Source organism: Eumetopias jubatus, unplaced genomic scaffold, assembly GCF_037043125.1.
Source record: "Eumetopias jubatus isolate StellerSeaLion01/CBP00866 unplaced genomic scaffold, mEumJub1_p1.0 scaffold_5, whole genome shotgun sequence".
In the NCBI taxonomy this organism is placed as follows: Eukaryota; Metazoa; Chordata; class Mammalia; order Carnivora; family Otariidae; genus Eumetopias; species Eumetopias jubatus.
In genome coordinates, this window is record NW_028274811.1 from 111,235,348 (window position 1) to 111,255,898 (window position 20,551).

Here is a 20,551-nt window from a genome sequence, read left to right on the forward strand (position 1 = left end):
ATATGGCTTTTGCCTGGGGTCAGCTCCATTGTGAGCTGCAGCGGTAAGTGAGGGGTAAGAGTAGAGGGCAGGAAGGATGGGGAATAGCCACCCCAAGTGTAGAATCTGCCTCCATTCCTGCCCCGCTCTTCTCTGAGGTGCTAGGCCTACGGTGCCACCAATAGGATTTCAAGAGAAGGATGGCGGTAGGAAGTCTGGAAGGATGGGGCATTTTCAAATTCTTTCCCGTCACAGGCTTGCAGATCCCAAGTTAGGCAGACTTTTCTACTCCCGCCTCCCATGTTGGGATGCTCCCTGCCAGGTCTTAAAGAAGATGCATTCAGCTCCCTCAGGACTCTGGAAAGACAAGGATGCAAGCCTCTCCTTTCCCCTCTTGCCCCGGGAGTTTAACTCTTCCTTGCCTTTGAAGAGCGAGGCAACTGGAAAAACAAGTCTTGCCTGTTTCATCCAGGAATGCTCCACACATCTGGCTGACAGCCGCGGAGCTCCTTGGAGAAGGACTCTCAGGAGCAGGCCAGGCACCAGCCTGGTGTACGCAGCCTCATACTTTGCTTCTGAAAGGTCTAGTTTGGCAACCAAACTTTGCCCTCCCCTACTCCCATTCTATCTTCTCCCTGTCCTTAACCCTGAAGTTGGACTTTTAACCCAGGCTGGAGTTCAGGGATGAGCCATGTGGGAAATGGCACGGGAGAGAATGGGAGCTGCAGCAGGTCTTAGGGGGAGAAGTACTCATTCAGGGCCAGTTAAACAACTCCCAGGGATGAGTTCTTTCCTCGCCACCCACTATGTGAAATGGGGCAAGACTCATCTCCCCTCTGGGGCTCTATTTCCCCATCTGTGCATGAGGAGTGGGGTCAGAACTCCATGTCTCAAAGGTCCATTGTAGCTCGGACATTCCAGGAGATTTGAAGTTACAGGGTGAGTCAGAACCAGGCCCCATCCAAAGGGACTAGTGGTGTGACAGGTGCAGGTAAGCCTGGGATAGGGGAAGCAGCCCTGGCCAATGATGCAAGGAGCCCCAGGTCTAATTCTTGCTTTGCCTCTATCTAGCTGTAAGGCCCTGGATGGGTCCCTTCCCTTTATGAAACGGAGTTTCTTATTATAAATAATAGCCCATATTAAGTTAAAACTTCTATGTCCCAGCCCCCCTGCTGGGTCATTTACCTTTGTTAGTCCATTTAATTTTCACAACAACCCAATGAGGTAGATAATATCCTTATCCCCATTCTACAGAAGAGGAAATCAAGGCCCATAGAGGTTAAATAACCTGCCCAGAAAATCACCCAGCTAGTAAGTGGTGGAGCCAGGGCTGATGGCCAAGCAGCCTGATGCCAGGCCCGTGATCTTGGTCACTTTGCTTTTCTGCAGCCCCGGCATGTGCAGATGCAGCTCAGTTTGGCTGGACCTTAGCCTTGATGGAGGGGTTCTGTAGGAAGTACCTAGAGCCAGATTGCTAAGCTTGGGTACCTGGTTGAAACTACTCTACCGCCACTGGGGAGCCATTGAAGGTTTTGTGGGAAAAGGAGTCAAGTGGTCAGGACTGTGTTGTGTCTGCCAGGTACCCCTGAGAAAGCATTTAAACTAGTCTGTTAGTCTTCAAATATGGGGTTTCGCAACTTCAGCACTAATTGACATTTGGGGCTGGATGATTTTTTGTTGTTGGGAGGCTGTCCTGTGTGATGTAGGATGTTTAGTAAGGACCCCAGCCTCTATCCACTAGATGCCAGTATCTCCCCCTCCCCCACAAGCTGGGACAGTTGAAAATGTCTTCAGACATTGCCAAGTGTCCCCTGAGGGGCAAAATCACCCCAGCTAAGAACCACAGCAGTAAGAGACATTTCTTTCCTAACTTATACCCTTCTCTTTTTTTTGCCCAGGGCTTTGGGAGTTTTTCCATCATGATTATTGCCTTCTTGGGCTTTGTCATTTTCTTGCTCCATTGTACAACCTGTGAGAAGCCCCGAGAAGGTCTCCTCTCCACCTCCGCCTGGCGCTTCACACACTCTCTCTATAATGCGACCATCTATGAAAACTCTGCCCCCAAGACCTACGTGGAGAGCTCTGTGAAAATGGGCATTTACTTGGCCGAGCCCCAGTGGGCAGTGAGATACCGGATTATCTCCGGGGACGTGGCCAATGTGTTTAAAACAGAGGAGTACGTGGTGGGCAACTTCTGCTTTCTGAGACTAAGGACAAAGAGCAGCAACACGGCCCTTCTGAACAGGGAGGTGCGAGACAGCTACACCCTCATCATCCAAGCCACGGAGAAGACCTTGGAGTTAGAAGCTTTAACCCGCGTGGTGGTCCACATCCTGGACCAGAATGACCTGAAGCCCCTCTTCTCCCCGCCCTCATACCGAGTCACCATCTCTGAGGACATGCTCCTCAAGAGCCCCATCTGCAAGGTGACCGCCACAGATGCTGATCTGGGCCAAAATGCCAAGTTCTATTATGCCTTTAACACGAGGTCAGAGATGTTTGCCATCCATCCCACCAGCGGCGTGGTCACCTTGGCTGGGAAGCTCAATGTCACCTGGCGAGGGAGGTATGAGCTCCAGGTGATGGCTGTGGACCGCATGAGGAAAATCTCAGAGGGCAATGGCTTTGGTAATCTGGCTGCGCTCATCATCCACGTGGAGCCTGCCCTCAGGAAGCCCCCAGCCATCACCTCAGTGGTGGTGGCTCCACCAGACAGCAGTGAGGGTACCACCTATGCCACTGTTACGGTGGATGCAAACAGCTCAGGTGCTGAAGTGGACTCACTGGAAATTGTTGGTGGTGACCCTGGAAAGTACTTCAAAGCCATCAAGTCTTACACCCGAAGCAATGAGTTCAGTTTGGTGTCGGTCAAAGACATTGACTGGCTGGAGCACCTTCATGGATTCAACCTCAGCCTGCAGGCCAGGAGTGGGAGCAGGCCTTCTTTTTATTCCCAGATCAGGGGCTTTCACCTACCGCCTTCCAAACTGGCTTCCCTTAAATTTGAGAAGGCCATTTACAGAGTGCAGCTTAGTGAGTTTTCCCCTCCTGGGAGCCGCGTGGTGATGGTGAAAATAACCCGAGCCTTCCCCAACCTGCAGTATGTTCTAAAGCCATCCTCAGAGAATGCGGGGTTTAGACTTAATGCTCGCACTGGACTCATCACCACCACAAAGCTCATGGACTTCCATGACCGAACCCACTACCAGCTACACATCAGAACCTCACCGGGCCTGGCTTCCACCACCGTGGTCATCAATATCGTGGACTGTAACAACCATGCCCCCATCTTCAGCAGGTCCTCCTATGATGGTACCTTTGATGAGAACATCCCCCCAGGTACCAGTGTTTTGACAGTTAGTGCCACAGACCAGGATCATGGAGAGAATGGATACATCACCTATTCCATCACTCGTCCAAAAGCTGTGCCCTTTTCTATCGACCCTTATCTGGGGATCATCTCCACCTCCAAACCCATGGACTATGAGCTCATGAAAAGAATTTATACCTTCCGAGTAAGGGCATCAGATTGGGGATCCCCATTTCACCAGGAAAAGGAAGTGTCTATATCTCTTAGGCTCAAGAACTTGAATGACAACAAGCCTATGTTTGAGCAAGTCAACTGCACTGGGTCTATCCGTGAAGACTGGCCAGTAGGAAAATCTGTAATGACCGTGTCAGCTATAGATGTGGATGAGCTTCAGAATCTAAAATATGAGTTTGTGTCAGGCAATGAACTACAGTATTTTGACCTAAATCATTTCTCTGGGGTGATATCACTCAAACGCTCTTTTATCAATCATACTTCTGGTCAACCCATCAACTATTCCCTGAAAATTACAGCCTCAGACGGGAAACACTATGCCTCGCCCACAACTTTGAATATTACTATAGTAAAAGACCCTCGTTTTGAGGTCCCTATAACATGTGATAAAACAGGAGTATTGACACATTTCACAAAGACCATCCTCCATTCTGTTGGGTTTCAGAACCAGGACTCCAATGATGAGGACTTCATTTCCTTAAGTGCATATCAGATCAATCATCATACCCCCCAGTTTGAGGACCACTTCCCACAGTCCATTGACATCCTTGAGCGGGTTCCTGTCAATACCTCCCTGGCCCGCCTGGCAGCCATAGACCCTGACACTGGCTTTAATGGCAAACTGGTCTATGTGATTGCAGATGGCAATGACGAGGGCTGCTTTGACATGGAGCTGGAGACAGGGCTGCTCACTGTAGCTGCCCCTTTGGACTATGAAGCGACCAATTTCTATATCCTCAATGTAACAGTGTATGACCTGGGCACTCCGCAGAAGTCATCCTGGAAGCTGCTGACGGTGAATGTGAAAGACTGGAATGACAACACACCCAGATTTCCTCCTGGGGGGTATCAGATAACCATCTCAGAGGACACAGAAGTTGGAACCACAGTTGCAGAGTTGAAAGCAAAAGATGCTGACTCGGATGACAATGGGAGGGTTCGCTACACCCTGCTAAACCCGACGGATAAGTTCGCCCTTCATCCCCTCACTGGGGAACTGGCTGTCACAGGACACCTGGACCGGGAATCAGAACCACGATATATACTCAAGGTGGAGGCCAGGGATCAGCCCAGGAAGGGCCACCAGCTCTTCTCTGTCACTGACCTGATAATCACATTGGAAGATGCCAATGACAACTCTCCTCAGTGCATCACAGAACTCAGCAGCCTGAAAGTCCCAGAGGATATGCCTCCAGGTACGATTCTAACATTTCTGGATGCCTCTGATCCTGATGTGGGCCCTGCAGGAGAAGTGCGTTATGTCCTATTGGATGATGCCCATGGGACCTTCCACGTGGACCTGATGACTGGCGCACTCAGTCTGGAGAGAGAGCTGGATTTTGAGAGGCGGGCTGGATACAATCTGAGCTTGTGGGCCAGCGACAGTGGGAAGCCCCTGGCCCGCAGGACCCTCTGCCATGTGGAAGTGATAGTCCTGGATGTGAATGAGAATCTCCACCCTCCCCGCTTTGCCTCCTTTGTGCACCAGGGCCAGGTGCAGGAAAATAGCCCCTCCGGCACCCAGGTGATGTTAGTGGCTGCCCACGATGATGACAGTGGCTTGGATGGGGATCTCCAGTACTTCCTGAGGGCTGGCACCAGTCTTGCAGCCTTTAGCATCAACCAAGACACAGGTACTGGGAGTGGGGTGGATGGGAATGCCAGGTGCTGGGAGACAATGGGCCTAAGGAGATCAGGTGCTGTCCTGAAAGAAGGCAGGCTGCAGGCTAAAAAGAAAGGCAATAAATAGGGACTCTCCTTCTTGTCCATTTTATTTTAAATTTATCATACTGGAGATATATGTGTGTGTGTGTGTCCATTTAAGTCAAATCACCCATCTCATTGGCATCTGTGTATACATTCATATACACACATATGTTACATAATACATATTATATGTTATATATAACTATTATATATATAACATATATATGTGCTTATAGAGGTAATGCATCATGGTTACAAATTTTTATATATAATTTAAAAATGAATGTATTTTTTTGTGTCCCACCTCCCCAGATATAATCTTTATTAACAATTTGGTCTATAATCTTGTAAATTTTTCTTCTTTGAGTCTGATATATCATCACTGTTTATTTTATTGTATGAGAAAATAACACAAAAGACACTAAGTCTGCAATACCTTTTTTCCCCATAACATAACACCAGGATATCTTATATATCAGTGCATATAAATATTTCCCTTCTTTTTTAATAGCTGCATTTTATTCTATCATATAGATGTAATATCCTTGATCATATACTTCTGCACATATGCATCTTTACAGGAAAAACTCTTAAAAATGCAGTTGCTGGGTCAAAGGATAATGTATATTTTCAATGTTAATAGATAATTCCAAATTGCCCTCCAAAAAGGTGGCACCAACTTATTTATTCATTTTAGGCTTCATAGAAAATAAGTACAATTCAACAAATAACTTGCAAGCACCCTCTGCTTGTGAGGTTCTAGAGATAGGCACCTTGGGGGAGATACCCGGTGAATAAAGGTAGGTCACTGTCCTCGAGCAGCTTACAGTCTGATGGGCAATTTATTTCCAGGGTGAAGGGCAGGGTGATGTGGTAGGAAGAGCATTAGACTGAGAGTCAGTGACAGACCCAGCTCTTCCACCCACTTGCTACATGATCTTAATCAAATCACATTCTCTCCCTGGGCCTCCATCTCCTCACCTGAAAAGAAACGAGGTTCCTTCAGCTCCGACATGCTATGGCTGTGGACCTGGGCCCTGTCCTCTCGCACAAGTCCTTCCAGCTGAGTGACCCATGAGAACTTAGGTGCGAGCCTCTTTTGCTCACTATTAGACCCATGACTTCTAGAACAGTGCTGGCCTGTAGTAAGCAATTTGTGGAGTGAGTGAAATAATGATTCTGAAATAATGAAGATGCTGGAAAGGGGGACAGCAATTTATTCATCAAATCCCTAACTCTTAAATTGGTACCTATAATATCTGAAACTTGAAGGAACTGGTTTAAGGACAATTGCCATGGGCCTATTTTAGCATACAAACGCTCCTAGAGGCTCTAGAAAAGGACATGAATTGCCTGAGTTTGACTCAGCAGCTCCCATGCCACCTTGGCACCTTTTCTTGTGGAATTCCTATTTCCATAGTACCATTTGGGGGCTATTAAGTAAGGTGTGGGCTCTAAAATATTTTGGGTTTGGTGATCAACTGTCCCTAGGTATGATTCAGACTCTGGCACCCCTGGACCGAGAATTTGTGTCCTGCTACTGGCTGACGGTACTGGCAGTGGACAGGGGTTCCATACCTCTCTCTTCTGTAACCGAAGTCTACATTGAGGTTACGGATGTCAACGACAACCCACCTCAGATGTCCAGACCCGTGTTCTACCCCTCCATCCGTGAGGATGCACCCTTGCACACCTCTGTGCTTCAGCTGGATGCCCAGGACCCAGATTCCAGCTCCAAAGGGAAGTTGACCTTCAACATCACCAGTGGCAACAACATGGGATTCTTTGTTATTCATCCTCTCACAGGTAAGGACCTCAGAAATCTGGGTGAACTGGGATCTCTACAACAGTGTTTTTCAAAGTTTGGGCCTACACCAGCATCATCATCGGCATCACCCTATGAACTTGTAGGAAATTCAAATTCTGAGGCCCCACCTTACACCTACTGAATCAGAACACAGGGTGGGGCCCAGAAATCCATATTTTATTTAACAAAATATCTAAAGGATTCTTATGTGTGCTAAGTTTGAGAACCACTGCTCTATAAAGTCTATGTCTCTGGGAAAATAAGAGTATGTCGGCTTTCTTTCCTCAGGGCCTAGGAAGCTAAGCAGGTTGCCTGGTGTTCAAGCCAGGACTGTTTCAGACCTCCTTTTGCTCCCATACCCACCCCTCCCGAGTCACAGCTACAGATCGAATCTCTCTCTCTCTTTTTTTAAGATTCTATTTATTTATTTGACAGAGAGAGACACAGTGAGGGAGGGAACACAAGCAGGGGGAGTGGGAGAGGGAGAAGCAGGCTTCCCATGGAGCAGGGAGCCCCATGTGGGGCTTGATCCCAGGACTCTGGGATCATGACCTGAGCCGAAGGCAGACGCTTAACGGCTGAGCCACCCAGGTGCTCCTACAGACTGAATCTCTTAATCCTTGTTCTAAACTCTGCCCACAGAGTGGTGGCAATGGAGAGCCACTTCAGTGGAGTCAACCATCTCACAAATAACTATCCTTGACCCAAGGCCATCTGAGGCAAGGACAGTGGATGGTTTAGAGGAATCCAGAGGTCATGAGCTTGCAGCAGTGAGCCAGTCATAGCCCACAGAGGTGTTTTATTTGGCTTGCACAAGTTTTAAACAATGACTTTTCAAGTTGTTGACAACATTTAAAAATTAGAAAATTCCATAAAACACACCAGATTTCTGGTTGTTCATAAAAAACTAGGAGATCTGGCCACACTGACTCCACATTTGCACAGGGCTGCAACTGCCTGGAGCCAACGGCAGCTTTCTGTGCAGAGCAGGTGCACGTCCTCCAGTCCCCATGGTTGCCTCACTCTCTGTGTACTATTCCCAGCCTGCTCCCCGAATCTATGCTATCTGCTTGGCTCCTGTTGGTGTTGGAATTTGAGAGCTAGCTCCCACTACCGTGGATATGTCTCCAAGGCCACATCTTACTCCTAGAGGAAGAACAACAATCCTATAGCAGAGGATTTTCTCCTTTGAACCCAAGATCCTATTCTCTGGCTCCAACAATTCACTTTTTTTTTTTTAAAGATTTGTTTATTTATTTGAGAGAGAGAGTGAGAGAGAGAGAGAGCAAAAGAGCACAAAAGCACACATGCATGCACATGGGGAAGGGCGGAGGGAGAGAGAGAGAGATCTCAAGCAGACTCCCCACTGAGCGCAGAGCCCAACTCAGGGCTGGATCCCATGACCCTGAGATCATGACCTGAGCTGAAACCAAGAGTCAGACACTCAACCCGCTGAGCCACCCAGGAGCCCTTCCAACAATTGACTCTTGGGAGGACAGCGCCCTGGTGAGATTGGAGGAGGTGGAAAGGGAGAAAACTAGTTTCCCATCTTTAAGACAAAAGGAAACGAAGAGGAACATGAACCTGGAAGTCCTGGGACAGACAGTGGGTGGAGGACACGAGTGTCTTTGCACAGGGACATTTGTTTGGAGTCCTTCCTGTTAACTTGTGACCTTAGGGAATGGATTAGTCCTTTTAGAAGGACCCTTTCACCCTGGAAAATAGGCCTAAGCTGGCTCTCTACCTGGGCCCATCCTGTCCTTCCCCTTTCAGAAGAAAGAAGAGATTTCTCACCTAAGGCACCGGCTTCTCAGCATCTTCCAAATCCCTATTCTGTTTACTGTCAACAGTTCCCTGACACATGGTCTGGCAAAATGCCCCAGAGAACAGAGATGTTTAGTTTTTTGGCAGTGGAGAAGAAATTTTAACCAGCATGAACATTTAAAAATAAAATAATAAGTCAGCAATGGAGCCCCCAGCCCACCTTTCTTACCACTATTATATTGTCCCACTTCCTTGCTTGGATACTTTGGATGGTTTCCCCACATCCTTAAGATAAAGTCAGATCCTATCATGTCTCACGCACTTGGGTCTGACATGGCCCGCGCTGACCTTTCGGGCTTCATTCTCCCTCTCTCACCCTGCCACTCTCTGGTTTCAGCCACGTGGCCTGTTTCAGTCCACGCCCTGTCCTGGTACATGGCCTTTGCACACGCTGTACTTTTTTCCAGGAGTTTCTTCTCCTCTCCTTTTGTCTAACTCCTGCTCTTCATTCAGAACCTAGCCCAGCTGTTCTTTCTTGAGAGTTTTTCCTGATACTACAATACATCTCCTAGCACCATCCATTCCTTTCTTTTTTAAACACTTATCACATAGAACATTATATTCATTCGTGTGATTATTCCATTAATTATCCCTGTCCTCCACTAAACTTGAAAGGCTTCCTAGGAAAGGAACCTTGACTATTTTTTTGTTGTTGTTGTTGTTTTTTAATTTTTCATTAACATATAATGTATTATCTGTTTCAGGAGAACAGGTCTGTGATTCATCAGTCTTACACAATTCACAGCGCTCACCATAGCACATACCCTCCCCAGTGTCCAACACCCAGCCACCCCATCCCTCCCAACTCCCTCCACTCCAGCAACCCTCAGTTTGTTTCCTGAGATTAAGAGTCTCTTATGGTTTGTCTTCCTCTCTGGTTTAGTCTTGTTTCATTTTTCCCTCCCTTCCCCTATGATCCTCTGTCTTGTTTCTCAAAATGATAATTGTCTTTCTCTGATTGACTTCTTTTGCTTAGCACAATACCCTCTAGTTCCATCCACATTGTTGCAAATGGCAAGATTTCATTTTTTTGATGGCTGCACAATATTCCATTTATATATATACCACATCTTCTTTATCCATTCATCTGTTGATGGACATCTAGGCTCTTTTCATAGTTTGGCTATTGCTGCTATTTTGCTGCTATAAACATTGGGGTGCACGTGCCCCTTCGGATCACTACATTTGTATCTTTGGGGTAAATACCCAGTAGTGCAATTTCTGGGTCATAGGGTAGCTCTATTTTCAACTTTTTGAGGAACCTCCATATTGTTTTCCAGAGTGGCTGTACCATCTTGCATTCCCACCAACAGTATAGGAGGGTTCCTGTTTCTCCGCATCTTCACCAACATCTGTCGTTTCCTGACTTGTTAATTTTAGCCATTCTGACTGGTGTGAGGTGGTATCTCATTGAGGTTTTGATTTGGATTTCCCTGATGCCGAGTGATGTTGAGCACTTTTTCATGTGTCAGTTGGCCATTTGGATGTCTTCTTTGCAGAAATGTCTGTTCATGTCTTCTGCCCATTTCTTGATTGGATTATTTGTTCTTTGGGTGGAACCTTGACTATTTTTGCCCTCTATAATTTCTTTAGTGTCTGGCACACAGTAGGACCTCAATAAATAAGAGGGAAATGAATGAATGAATCTCTGCCGCATCTACGATCTCCAGGGAAGTCAGAGCTTCATTCATTCATTCAGCAAATGTTTAAAGGTGTCTGCCCTTATGAAGCATTTAAACTATGCACTATGTTGAGATGCAAAGATAATAAAACACAATTTCAGGCCTGGAGGAATTCGACCCATCACAAGCATGAAGATCTGAACATAAAAAAACTGAATGAGCCAGTGTGAAGGAACCTGTCATAATATACATGTAGATGCAGGGCCGCGACTGCTCAGAGGAGAGAGGGAGGTGCTCGGCGTGGTGGGGTAGCAATGGCTGCATGGAGCGGGGGTGGTCATGCTGAGCTGAAGGGTGACAGGCAGCAGTCTGCAAGGGCAAGTGGGCAGGGAGGGCCACAGGAGCAATAGCCAGCAGGGAGGAACCGGTGAGTAGGTCAGTTGTCTAAAGGCAGATCCCATTCCCCCCACTTATTCATTATAGGATCTCAGACAGTTACTCAGCTGCTCTATGCCTGAGTTTTCCCACCAGTGAAGTACAGATGATAATGGCTCCCTCCCATGTGGTTGTGAAGATTAGATGAGCTGACTGAGAGAGAGAGAGAGAGAGAGAGAGAGATGAAGAGCTTGGAAGAACATCTGGACACGCAGGAGCTCCATGAGAGTTGGCTGTTAGGATCCTGTTGGAGAGGGAGCTGGGCAGGTGGTTGGGGTAAGACCTAGACCATGGTGGGTCAGGGTGAATGGCATAGAAGGATTTGGAATCCATTTGAAGTGGAATCGACAGTGGTTGGAAAATCACTGGATGAGGAAAAGTCAAAGATGGGCCTGAGATGGGTGATGGGAAACATTTGTTTGGAGAGGAGAAATGATGAGGGCCCACCTCATGCCAGGAAGAACATTCAGTCGGCCCTCACACAGCCCTGTGGGGTGGCTCTGCCATGTCCCCATTCTGCACAGTGCTTCCTGGGAATTGGACACTGACCTCAGAGAGGGGGATGAGGCTGACAACAGAGGCAATGACCCGGAAGCCACAGGCAATGGAGATAATATAATTGCCGCAGCAATTATAGGGACACTGGCTCTTAGAAGGTCAGGGGATGTGGAGGTGAGAGAAAGGAAAGGAAGAAGAAAAATCAGAGAGACAGAGAAAGAATTGTGTGATTCAGAGAGGTAAACAGGGGTAAGGGGGAGCAGCAGAGAGGCGGGGAGGGTGAGAGGGAAGGAGGATGGTGAGGGAGAAACAGAGAGAGAGAGAGAGACAGGAGGGAAAGCGACAAGAGGGGATAGAGAGAGAGAAGGTGCAAGGAGGGAAGCCAGCACGCAGCCACCCGGATGGTTTACCAGCTGAGGCCCTCTTGCCCCGCCCTCTTCCTGGGGCCCCCTGGATCCTGGGTGCTTCCTTGTCAGGCCCCTCATCTTGGGGCTGAGCTGGGTGGGGTCACCGGGGACAATATTCACACTGTCCCAGCGGAGTGTGTCTTTCTTCCCTGACCGAAAGGGCCTCTGGCTGTGGGGCTTTCCAGAAACCTTCTCTGCTCCCCCCCAATGCCTGCCCTCAGTCACGGAAGAGAAAGTCAGGCCGAGACGCTCAGCGGACAGAGGGAGCTTGGTTCTACTGGTGACTTGGTTCTACTGCAAAAGGCAAGAACACTTAACTAACAGAGGCCACTCCTCACACGTACTCCCATTTCCAGCACTGGAGGCTCCACCCCAACGCCGAATCCCCCTCCCCTCTCCCCTCACAGCCCCCATCCCCACACTTCATTACTGCATCATTTAATTGCCTAAACAAACAAACAAACAAAAAACTTACTGAAAGTTCCAGATGATCCACTGACCCCTATCTGCTCTGCTTTCCTTTCAGAGACCTTCCCTACCCAGCCCTGACCGCCCCGTCTGTGGGCTTGGATGCCCCCTCTCGTGTAACCTCCATCTTGACTTCCCTGATGTCTGCAGAGAACTGGCACCTTCTCTCCTTTGTGGCCTCAGGTGGCCTCAGTTTATAGCCGTTGTGCCTCAGAAGATTAAAACTAGACTTATAGATAACCAAATCCACCTTCCTCAATTTACAGGCGAGCAGAGAGGAGCCCAGGGGACACAAGCTGCCTCCCCTCCCGCCCACAGTACATTGTGCACAGCATCCCTCCTAATGGTGAAAGTGGGTCGTAGGTGGGAGCCTCTGCTGATCCCGTGAGCTCTGCTGCACTCTCCCACTTCCTCACTTCCTCACTTGCCCTTCTTCTGCAGAGTCCCATTCCCCCTTAATGTCCTTGTTCTCCAAAGACCAGAAAACTTCTGCCTTAGGATTTGGATGTATCTGCCAATTCATCCCCAAGACAGTGGCCCTGGGAGCCCTTTGCTCAGGTCTCGCTCTTCCCACCTCTCCCCCAGGTCTCCTCACCACAGCCCGGCAGCTGGACAGAGAGAACAAGGGCGAACATATTCTGGAGGTGAGCAGTCGTGTGAACTCATTCACTGGATTCAGAAACCTCCTGAGGAACTCCAAGCGGAAGCTGAGCCAGGCCTTGGGGCCACACGCGCGTGTCTCCAGGCATGGCGGCTGAGGAGGGTGCTGGGCTCAGGGCGGAGGAGTTTCTTAAGCTGAATCTTGCTGTGGTTGGTGGCAAAGGCTCTCAGGGGCTTCTGTGGCTTTCCAGCCCTGGAAAGGGGAGGAATCTGAAACCACGTCTGGGCTGGGCAGGAAGCGCTGATTGATTAGTAAAGCCTGCAGTGAGTGCAGGAAGAGGGAGTGGTACACACAAGCTATGCCCTTGCTGAGTCTGGTTTCCAGCTCACCCTTACAGCCAGAGAGAGAGTCACCCCAGGTCAAGCACTATGACCGTCAGTAGCTGGGCCCAGATGAAAACCCAGAGCTTTGTTCTCTAGATCTGTGGGTTCTAGGATGTTTCTAAAATCACATAAACATCCCCGGTGCCCATTCCAACAAGAGGAGTCAGTAAATCAGATAAGAGGGGAGTATATCAGAAGGAATCTAGTTATGTCCCCTCTGGAGCAATTCATAACTGATGAACAGGCACCTCTTCTAGTCTTAAAGAATCAGGTGGGAGGGACACACATTCTTCAGCAGAATTGAAATAAATTGGCCTTCTATCCTCCCAGGTCTGCACGTTCCTTTTGTCAGAAATAGGTATTATTAGTAAGAAGCTGCTAAATGGCCTTCTGAGACTGAGGCATGCTCCCTAATTCAGTAGAGGTATTTCTCTCTAAATACCAAAATATTTTAAAAATTCAGAACCACTTAGAGTGGAAATGTCGTATCTTGTAGGATGCCCTTGGGGCTACTGATGCATGGGACGATTTGCTCCTACATGTAATAGCCCCTGATTCTGAAATTGTCTTAGTGCCTCTTCTCTTCCTCTGGATTTCATTTCATGCATCGGTCCACATGTCTGACTCAAAAGGTACCACCCACTCCTTCATAAACATCTTCTCATTTGTTTTTTTCTAACCTCCAGTAGCTTAAGGAAACTGGAGAACAAAGCTTATGAGAGTTACTAGCAAATAAAAAGTAAATGGTCTCCGAGAAAATGGCCCATGGGCCTCCTGAGTAAAGAGCACCAGCTCTTCTCTAGAGCCTCTGTGGCTTTGTTTTCTTCCAGTTCTTTCTGGTTTCTTTCTCTGTTCTTGCTGGCTTTCCTGTGGGCGAGGTTACCAGAGAGCTGGGTTCCAAGTAGGTGAAGTTATGATAATAAAAATCACAAGCATGTACCAAAGAACAGACTGACTAATATTTCCAGGCTGTGGAAGGCAGGGGTCGTGGTAGGGTTGCAGTGGGTGGAGATGCATACTCACTGCTTTGCATTTGGCAATTCATCCTCTATTCCGTCCCCAGGTGACTGTGCTGGACAACGGGGAGCCCTCCTTAAAGTCCACCTCCAGGGTGGTGGTACGCATCTTAGATGTCAATGACAACCCCCCTGTGTTCTCCCATAAGCTCTTCAATGTCCGCCTTCCAGAGAGGCTGAGCCCGGCCACCCCCGGGCCCGTGTACAGGCTGGTGGCTTCAGACCCTGATGAGGGTCTCAATGGCAGGGTCACCTACAGTATCGAGGAAAGTGACGAGGGGAGCTTCGGTATCGACCCAGTCACAGGCATGGTGTCATCCAGCAGCACCTTCACAGCCGGAGAGTACAACATCCTCACGGTGAGGAGGGGATGGAGGCTGCAGAGAGGGGAGTGTCATAACTGCTAAGGGATTTTCTTTGAGGATACAGGAGAAGGGAAACAGTTTTTCTTTGAGGATACAGGAGAAGGGAAACAGTCATCAGGCATGGTGGAGGTGGTACTCCCTTCCCTGGCTTTCTCCGAGAGAAGTGGGAGCCCTGACATCAGCTAAAGCGTCAGAATTCTGGGCCTTTCTCTTTGAAGGCAATAAGGTCCTTGTCTGGGAAATCTGCTCTATTCTTAGAGGTAAGGATTTTGGTGAGAGTAGCATAGACTTTGGAGGTAAGCCTGCGTTCCAGCCCTAGCTCTGCCATTTTACACCTTTGTGACTTTGGACAAGTCACTGAACCTCTCTGAGACTTTGTTTTATCATCTGTAAAATGGGGATAAGAACATTTTCCTGGTAGGAAGCCAAATAACAAGTGGTTAAGATATGGACTCTCGTGTCTGACAGCCTGAATCCAACCCCAGCCTCACTGCTGGCCAGGCAGATGATCCCTGGCAGCTGAATACATTTCCTCCTGCGAAAGGGAGATATAATGGTACCTCTCTCAGGGCTGTCATGAGAATTAAATTAGATATTGCACATATTGCTCTTAGAGCAGGGCCAGATACTAGTGAGAGCTCCATAAATTCTATTTAGTTTATGTTTATGGTTGTTAAGAAGGCCCATGTATGCCAAGTCCAGCTCGGGAACTAGCACACAGTAAGGCTTCAGTTAATGGTGGCTCTGATTATTTTTTCCCTACACATGGAGTTCTTGAGCACAGGTTATCTGTTTTGTTCACCACTGTGCCTGCAGCAACTAGCATGATGCCTGTTTATAGTGTGTTGAATGAATGGACGAGTGGCTAAAAGTCCAGCTCCACCAGTCACAGGGCACTCTGTCTCTTGGCTGACCAGCCGGGGTCTTCTTTTTCTTGGCCCCAACCCTACAGACAAATCCTCAATTTCAGGTTTGGCTTCTTTTCAGATCAAAGCAACAGACAGTGGGCAGCCACCACTCTCAGCCAGCGTCCGGCTACACATTGAGTGGATCCCCCAGCCCCGGTCCTCCTCCATACCACTGGCCTTTGACGAGCCCCACTACAGCTTTACGGTCATGGAGACAGACCCTGTGAACCACATGGTGGGCGTCATCAGTGTGGAGGGCCGACCCGGTCTCTTCTGGTTCAACATCTCCGGTGAGAGCCCTACGAAGGCCAGCCCCTCCCAACCTTATAGCCCAGCCGTGGTCCTCACAGAACAGTCCTTCTCAGTGCTCTCATTCAGGTCATGCTCCCCGGAACCCCCCCTTTGGCTATGAGTGGTGACTGTCTCTTCCCTTATCCTCCGGGGGAGCGGGTGAGTAGAAGCACCACTTCTGCCAAACTTGCCTTCCACACCAGCTATGATCTCATGAGGGGAGAGCCTCCATGGCCTCACTGGTGCCCCCCTAGCCAGAGTTGGACAGAACCTCAATTACTCCAAGGGCCTGGAAGACTCAGGAGAAAGCACAAGTTTTGTGTTTCCTCTCCTGCCTCAATGTGAGATCCATGCAGAGCTGACATCGTTCACCAGGAGCCTGAGGACCACTGTACCCTGGGGCCATGCTTAATGTTCTGATCCCAGGTTGCATCCTCACGATCCATTCTCTTTATAGGAGACATTTGAGTCCAAGCTCTCATGGTCTTCTCTGAAATTCCTTTCTGTCTCTAAACCAAGATTTTGTTAAAATATCTGGGGAGAGGAGAATCACAGACCCCTTTGGGAATCTGATGAATCGTTTGAGAATCTAATGAATGCTCAAGCCCTCTTCCCAGAAAGATTTGCATGTGCACACACACACACATGTTTGCATACAAATATAAGGATTTATAGATTCTCTGAAACCCACCCAGGGATTCCAGGTTAAGAATCTCTGAGAGTTCCAGGACCACATGAACCATGGAGTCTTATTATAGAGATTCCCAGCCTGGTTCAGAGATTGGATGTACACCTGTCCCAAGCTTTTTGACCTCCTGGATCTACTTTTAATTCTGATTCACTGTTCTTGTTTGGCTTTATTTCTTTCATACAAAATTAACATGTGTACTCTGTAGATCACTTAGGAAACACCAATGAGTGCGAGAAGAAAATTAAAATCACCAAAAACTCCCACCAGTCAGAAGATAATCCACTGCTAAAATGTTGATGTCTTTCCATTTAGTTGTTTTTCTCTTCTGTAGGGGCACCTGGGTGGCTCAGTCGTTAAGCGTCTGCCTTCGGCTCAGGTCATGATCCCAGAGTCCTGGGATCGAGCCCCGCATCGGGCTGCCTGCTCGGCGGGAAGCCTGCTTCTCCCTCTCCCACTCCCCCTGCTTGTGTTCCCTCTCTCGCTGTGTCTCTCTCTGTCAAATAAATAAAATCTTAAAAAAAAAATTGACAATAACTTGACAGGATCTACTACCACCTCCTCTCAATCTGCCGGCCAAATGCCGGGACAGTACTACAACCCCCATCACTGAAGGTGAGTGTGCTTTACCCCTTGCTCCCACTCTAGGAGGTGACAAGGACATGGACTTTGATATTGAGAAGACCACGGGCAGCATTGTCATCGCCAAGCCTCTCGACACAAGGAGGAGGTCGAGCTATAACTTGACTGTGGAGGTGACCGATGGGTCCCACACCATTGCCACTCAGGTTAGAGGCCTCCCTGGGGACCCCTGAGCTGAGAGGGGATGGGAGGCCTCCTTGGTTGGGATAAAGATACAGAAGAATTTCGGTGGATGTGGTGTAGCTCAGAGGGCACTGAATTTGGAAACAAGGTTTCGCCTTCCAGTCTTACCTGATATACTTTCTACTTCTGTGCTCTTGGGACAATTCTTGTTTCCACTGTGGATCTCTGTGTAATCAAGGGCTTTGTCTAAAGATCAGTTTTCAATTAAAGATAGAGTTCCATAGGGGCTACCAGGGGTACGAGAAAGGACAGTAAGTGGGGCTCTGGATTTCTACCATGGTTTCAGCCAGAGTTTTATCTGTTTCAGATGTTTTTGGAATTTCACAAAAAAATTCACTTGAAGAAAAGGCCCTTTGGATCAGAATTTTGCTTTTGAAAACCACTAGACTGCATGTTACTTCAAAGCCTTGTGATTTTGAAATCCTATCATTCATTCAACAAATATTTATTGAGTGACGGCTGTGTGCCAGGCACTGTGCTAGGCACAGATGATATGGTGAAGAACCAGACAGACAAGGTCGCTGACCCCCTAGAGCTTATGGTCTACCTTCTCTCTCATTCTCCTCCCTAGGTCTACATCTTCATGATTGCCAATGTTAACCACCATCGGCCCCAGTTTCTGGAGGCTCATTATGAAGTCAGAGTTCCCCAGGATACACTGCCTGGGGTGGAGCTCCTCCGAGTCCAGGCCACGGATCCAGACAAGGGCAAGGGCCTAATCTATACCCTACATGGCAGCCAAGACCCGGAAAGTGTCAGCCTCTTCCAGCTGGACCCAAGCAGTGGTGTCTTGGTGACTGTGGGGAAGTTGAACCTGGGCTTGGGCCCCTCCCAGCACACACTGACAGTTATGGTGAGTAAGCTGAGAGATCAGGGAAAGATGCACTTGCATGTGGATGTGTGGCGGTGGACATGCACAGAGGCACGCTGAAGTTTCCCTTTCCCCTGACGAGCCAGGTGTACTGATGCTCATGATGACCCATGACATGAAATGTGACATTTTACAGTCAGCCAGGGGCACCTTCCATTAGGGATGCCTGAGAGTAAAGAAGAGGGGAGAGCTGCCAAGGAATATCCTGCAACCCCGGCTTTCTCTGGGTTCACTCCAAATACCCCCCGACAGTTTTCGCCCCGCTCTATGACTGCATGACCACAATGGGGACTGACATGGTGTCAAGCTGGGAAGGACCGAAGACCATCCCCTCCTAAAGCAAGCACTGGGGTGAGGAAGTGAGACATGTGGGGCATTAACATTGAAGGACTCCCTTTCAGGGTTCTGTGCCCGCGCTTTTGTGATCCTGAGAGGGAGCCTCCTTCAATCTATGTCTTGTGTGCCTCATGTGTCTCACTGTGTTCCAGCCCTGACCTGACCCACTTCTCTCATCTTACACCTGAGGCCCACAGAGGGACAGATTTGCTTACCTCATACAGTTCTTTATGATGGAACCAGAATCAAAGCCAGCCTCCCTGACTCAAGATGCAGGGTTTTATGTGCTAGTTTATCATCCTCGGGGCATATAAATATACATTAAAGGCTCTGCAAAGTCCTGTAGCAAAGAAAGCTTTAACTTCATTTAATTTAGTGCTGCCTAAATTTAGTCGACCATAGAAGTTTTTCCCCTGCGTAACATGTTAACATCTTGAGGAACTAATAGTCTCTGAGAACTAATTTGGAAAATACTGTTTCTGTGCTTATTTCTGCCTTTCTCCTAAAGTGGGATTATCCATGAAAATAGCTAAGCCTAATAATCACTAATTTATAAATTTATTTTTTAAAAAAAGGGAGCATAAATGAGAGCAAAATTTAAATGGATACAGAAAGTTACAATTAGGTATGTTTTTCACTGGCATTGTATTTCATTGACCTTAATTTAACCCTGCCTCCTCCCATTCCATTTGCTGCTCATGGCATTATCCCCTTGGGCCCATAGGTGCGAGACCAGGAGATGCCCATCAAGAGGAACTTTGTGTGGGTGTCCATTTACGTGGAGGATGGAAACCTCCACCCACCCCACTTCACCCAGCTCCACTATGAAGCAAGTGTTCCTGACACCACAGCCCCTGGCACAGAGCTGCTCCAGGTCCGCGCCATGGATGGTGACCGGGGAGCCAATGCTGAAGTCCACTACTCCCTCCTCAGAGGTGAGAGGCTTGGCCATGAGTCCAGAGCATGAGGGAAGAGTCTCTGACAATAAGAAAAAGCACCAGAGGCATGAATTTGCAAGTAAATCAAATGCCAGGTTCTCTAAGCTTTGGCAAATACCATTTCTAGAACATTCTCTGGGATTATAATAACCTAATTTAATACACTTCCAAAGATGGTAAGAATAATAACTAAGGGCCTACTTAAGTTATGGAAGAATTTATATACATATTATATAAATTCACCAACAACTGTATTTGTAAAAGATGCTTATGAAGTCCATGTAACATTTTAAAATGTAGTATCTTTGTGCCTTTACAATAGAAGGGACCTATAAATACCTTATAAGATGTATGGCACAGTTTTAGGAATTACATTTGGGAGTAACATTTTCTGTTAAGGCCGTATCATGATTTCTTATGTTATATGGTTTTCCCCTCTCAAAAATGGGAACAATATTCCCTGTGCCAGAAAGTCTTTGTAAAGATTAAAAGAGAAAATGTATGTTAATACATGTTGTGAACTGTAAAATATATGAATGCCAAGGGTTTATTACTATCATTGATAAGTGTTAATTAAAATGTCAATATCTAGTATCCAACTAATTATTAATGATAATTTTAATGTTTGATAATTCATAATTAATGATATTTAATAATTATTATTATCTTTAATAAAGTTAATACTCCATAGAGCTAGATGTTGTGGAGGGACAAAATGAACGTGACTTGCTTTCTGCTCTCACAGAGCATAATGTTCATTTATTGCTTATATGCTTTCCAGAAATCAGAGCTTTTGCATTTTTTTTTAAGAAACAAAAGTTGTTATACTTTGCCATGTGGCAGAAATCTATGCATCACTGAAGAACAATAATACAAATTCTAACCCATTAATTGCTTACTTTTTGTGATTTATGAAGCCTACTCACGTCTTCTATCTCATTTTATCTCACTGACAACCCCATTGATGGAGGTACTAATTTTATTTTCCAGATAAGTTAAGATTAGTTTTAAACTGTTCTTCTGATTATAGAAATAACA

General features: G+C 47.4%; 1 protein-coding gene across 1 annotated transcript in view; it reads left to right on the forward strand.

The window, feature by feature from the left end:
• The first annotated feature begins 1,898 nt into the window (after positions 1 to 1,898).
• The window catches only part of FAT2 (FAT atypical cadherin 2), a 61,189-nt gene continuing 42,536 nt past the window's right edge, over positions 1,899 to 20,551 (forward strand). The window contains exons 1-8 of the mRNA XM_028106474.2: positions 1,899 to 5,157; positions 6,722 to 7,036; positions 12,877 to 12,935; positions 14,339 to 14,650; positions 15,644 to 15,854; positions 17,192 to 17,331; positions 17,940 to 18,221; positions 19,300 to 19,510. Of these exons, the coding sequence (XP_027962275.2) occupies positions 1,899 to 5,157; positions 6,722 to 7,036; positions 12,877 to 12,935; positions 14,339 to 14,650; positions 15,644 to 15,854; positions 17,192 to 17,331; positions 17,940 to 18,221; positions 19,300 to 19,510 (4,789 nt within the window). The remainder of the gene's footprint in view (positions 5,158 to 6,721; positions 7,037 to 12,876; positions 12,936 to 14,338; positions 14,651 to 15,643; positions 15,855 to 17,191; positions 17,332 to 17,939; positions 18,222 to 19,299; positions 19,511 to 20,551) is intronic.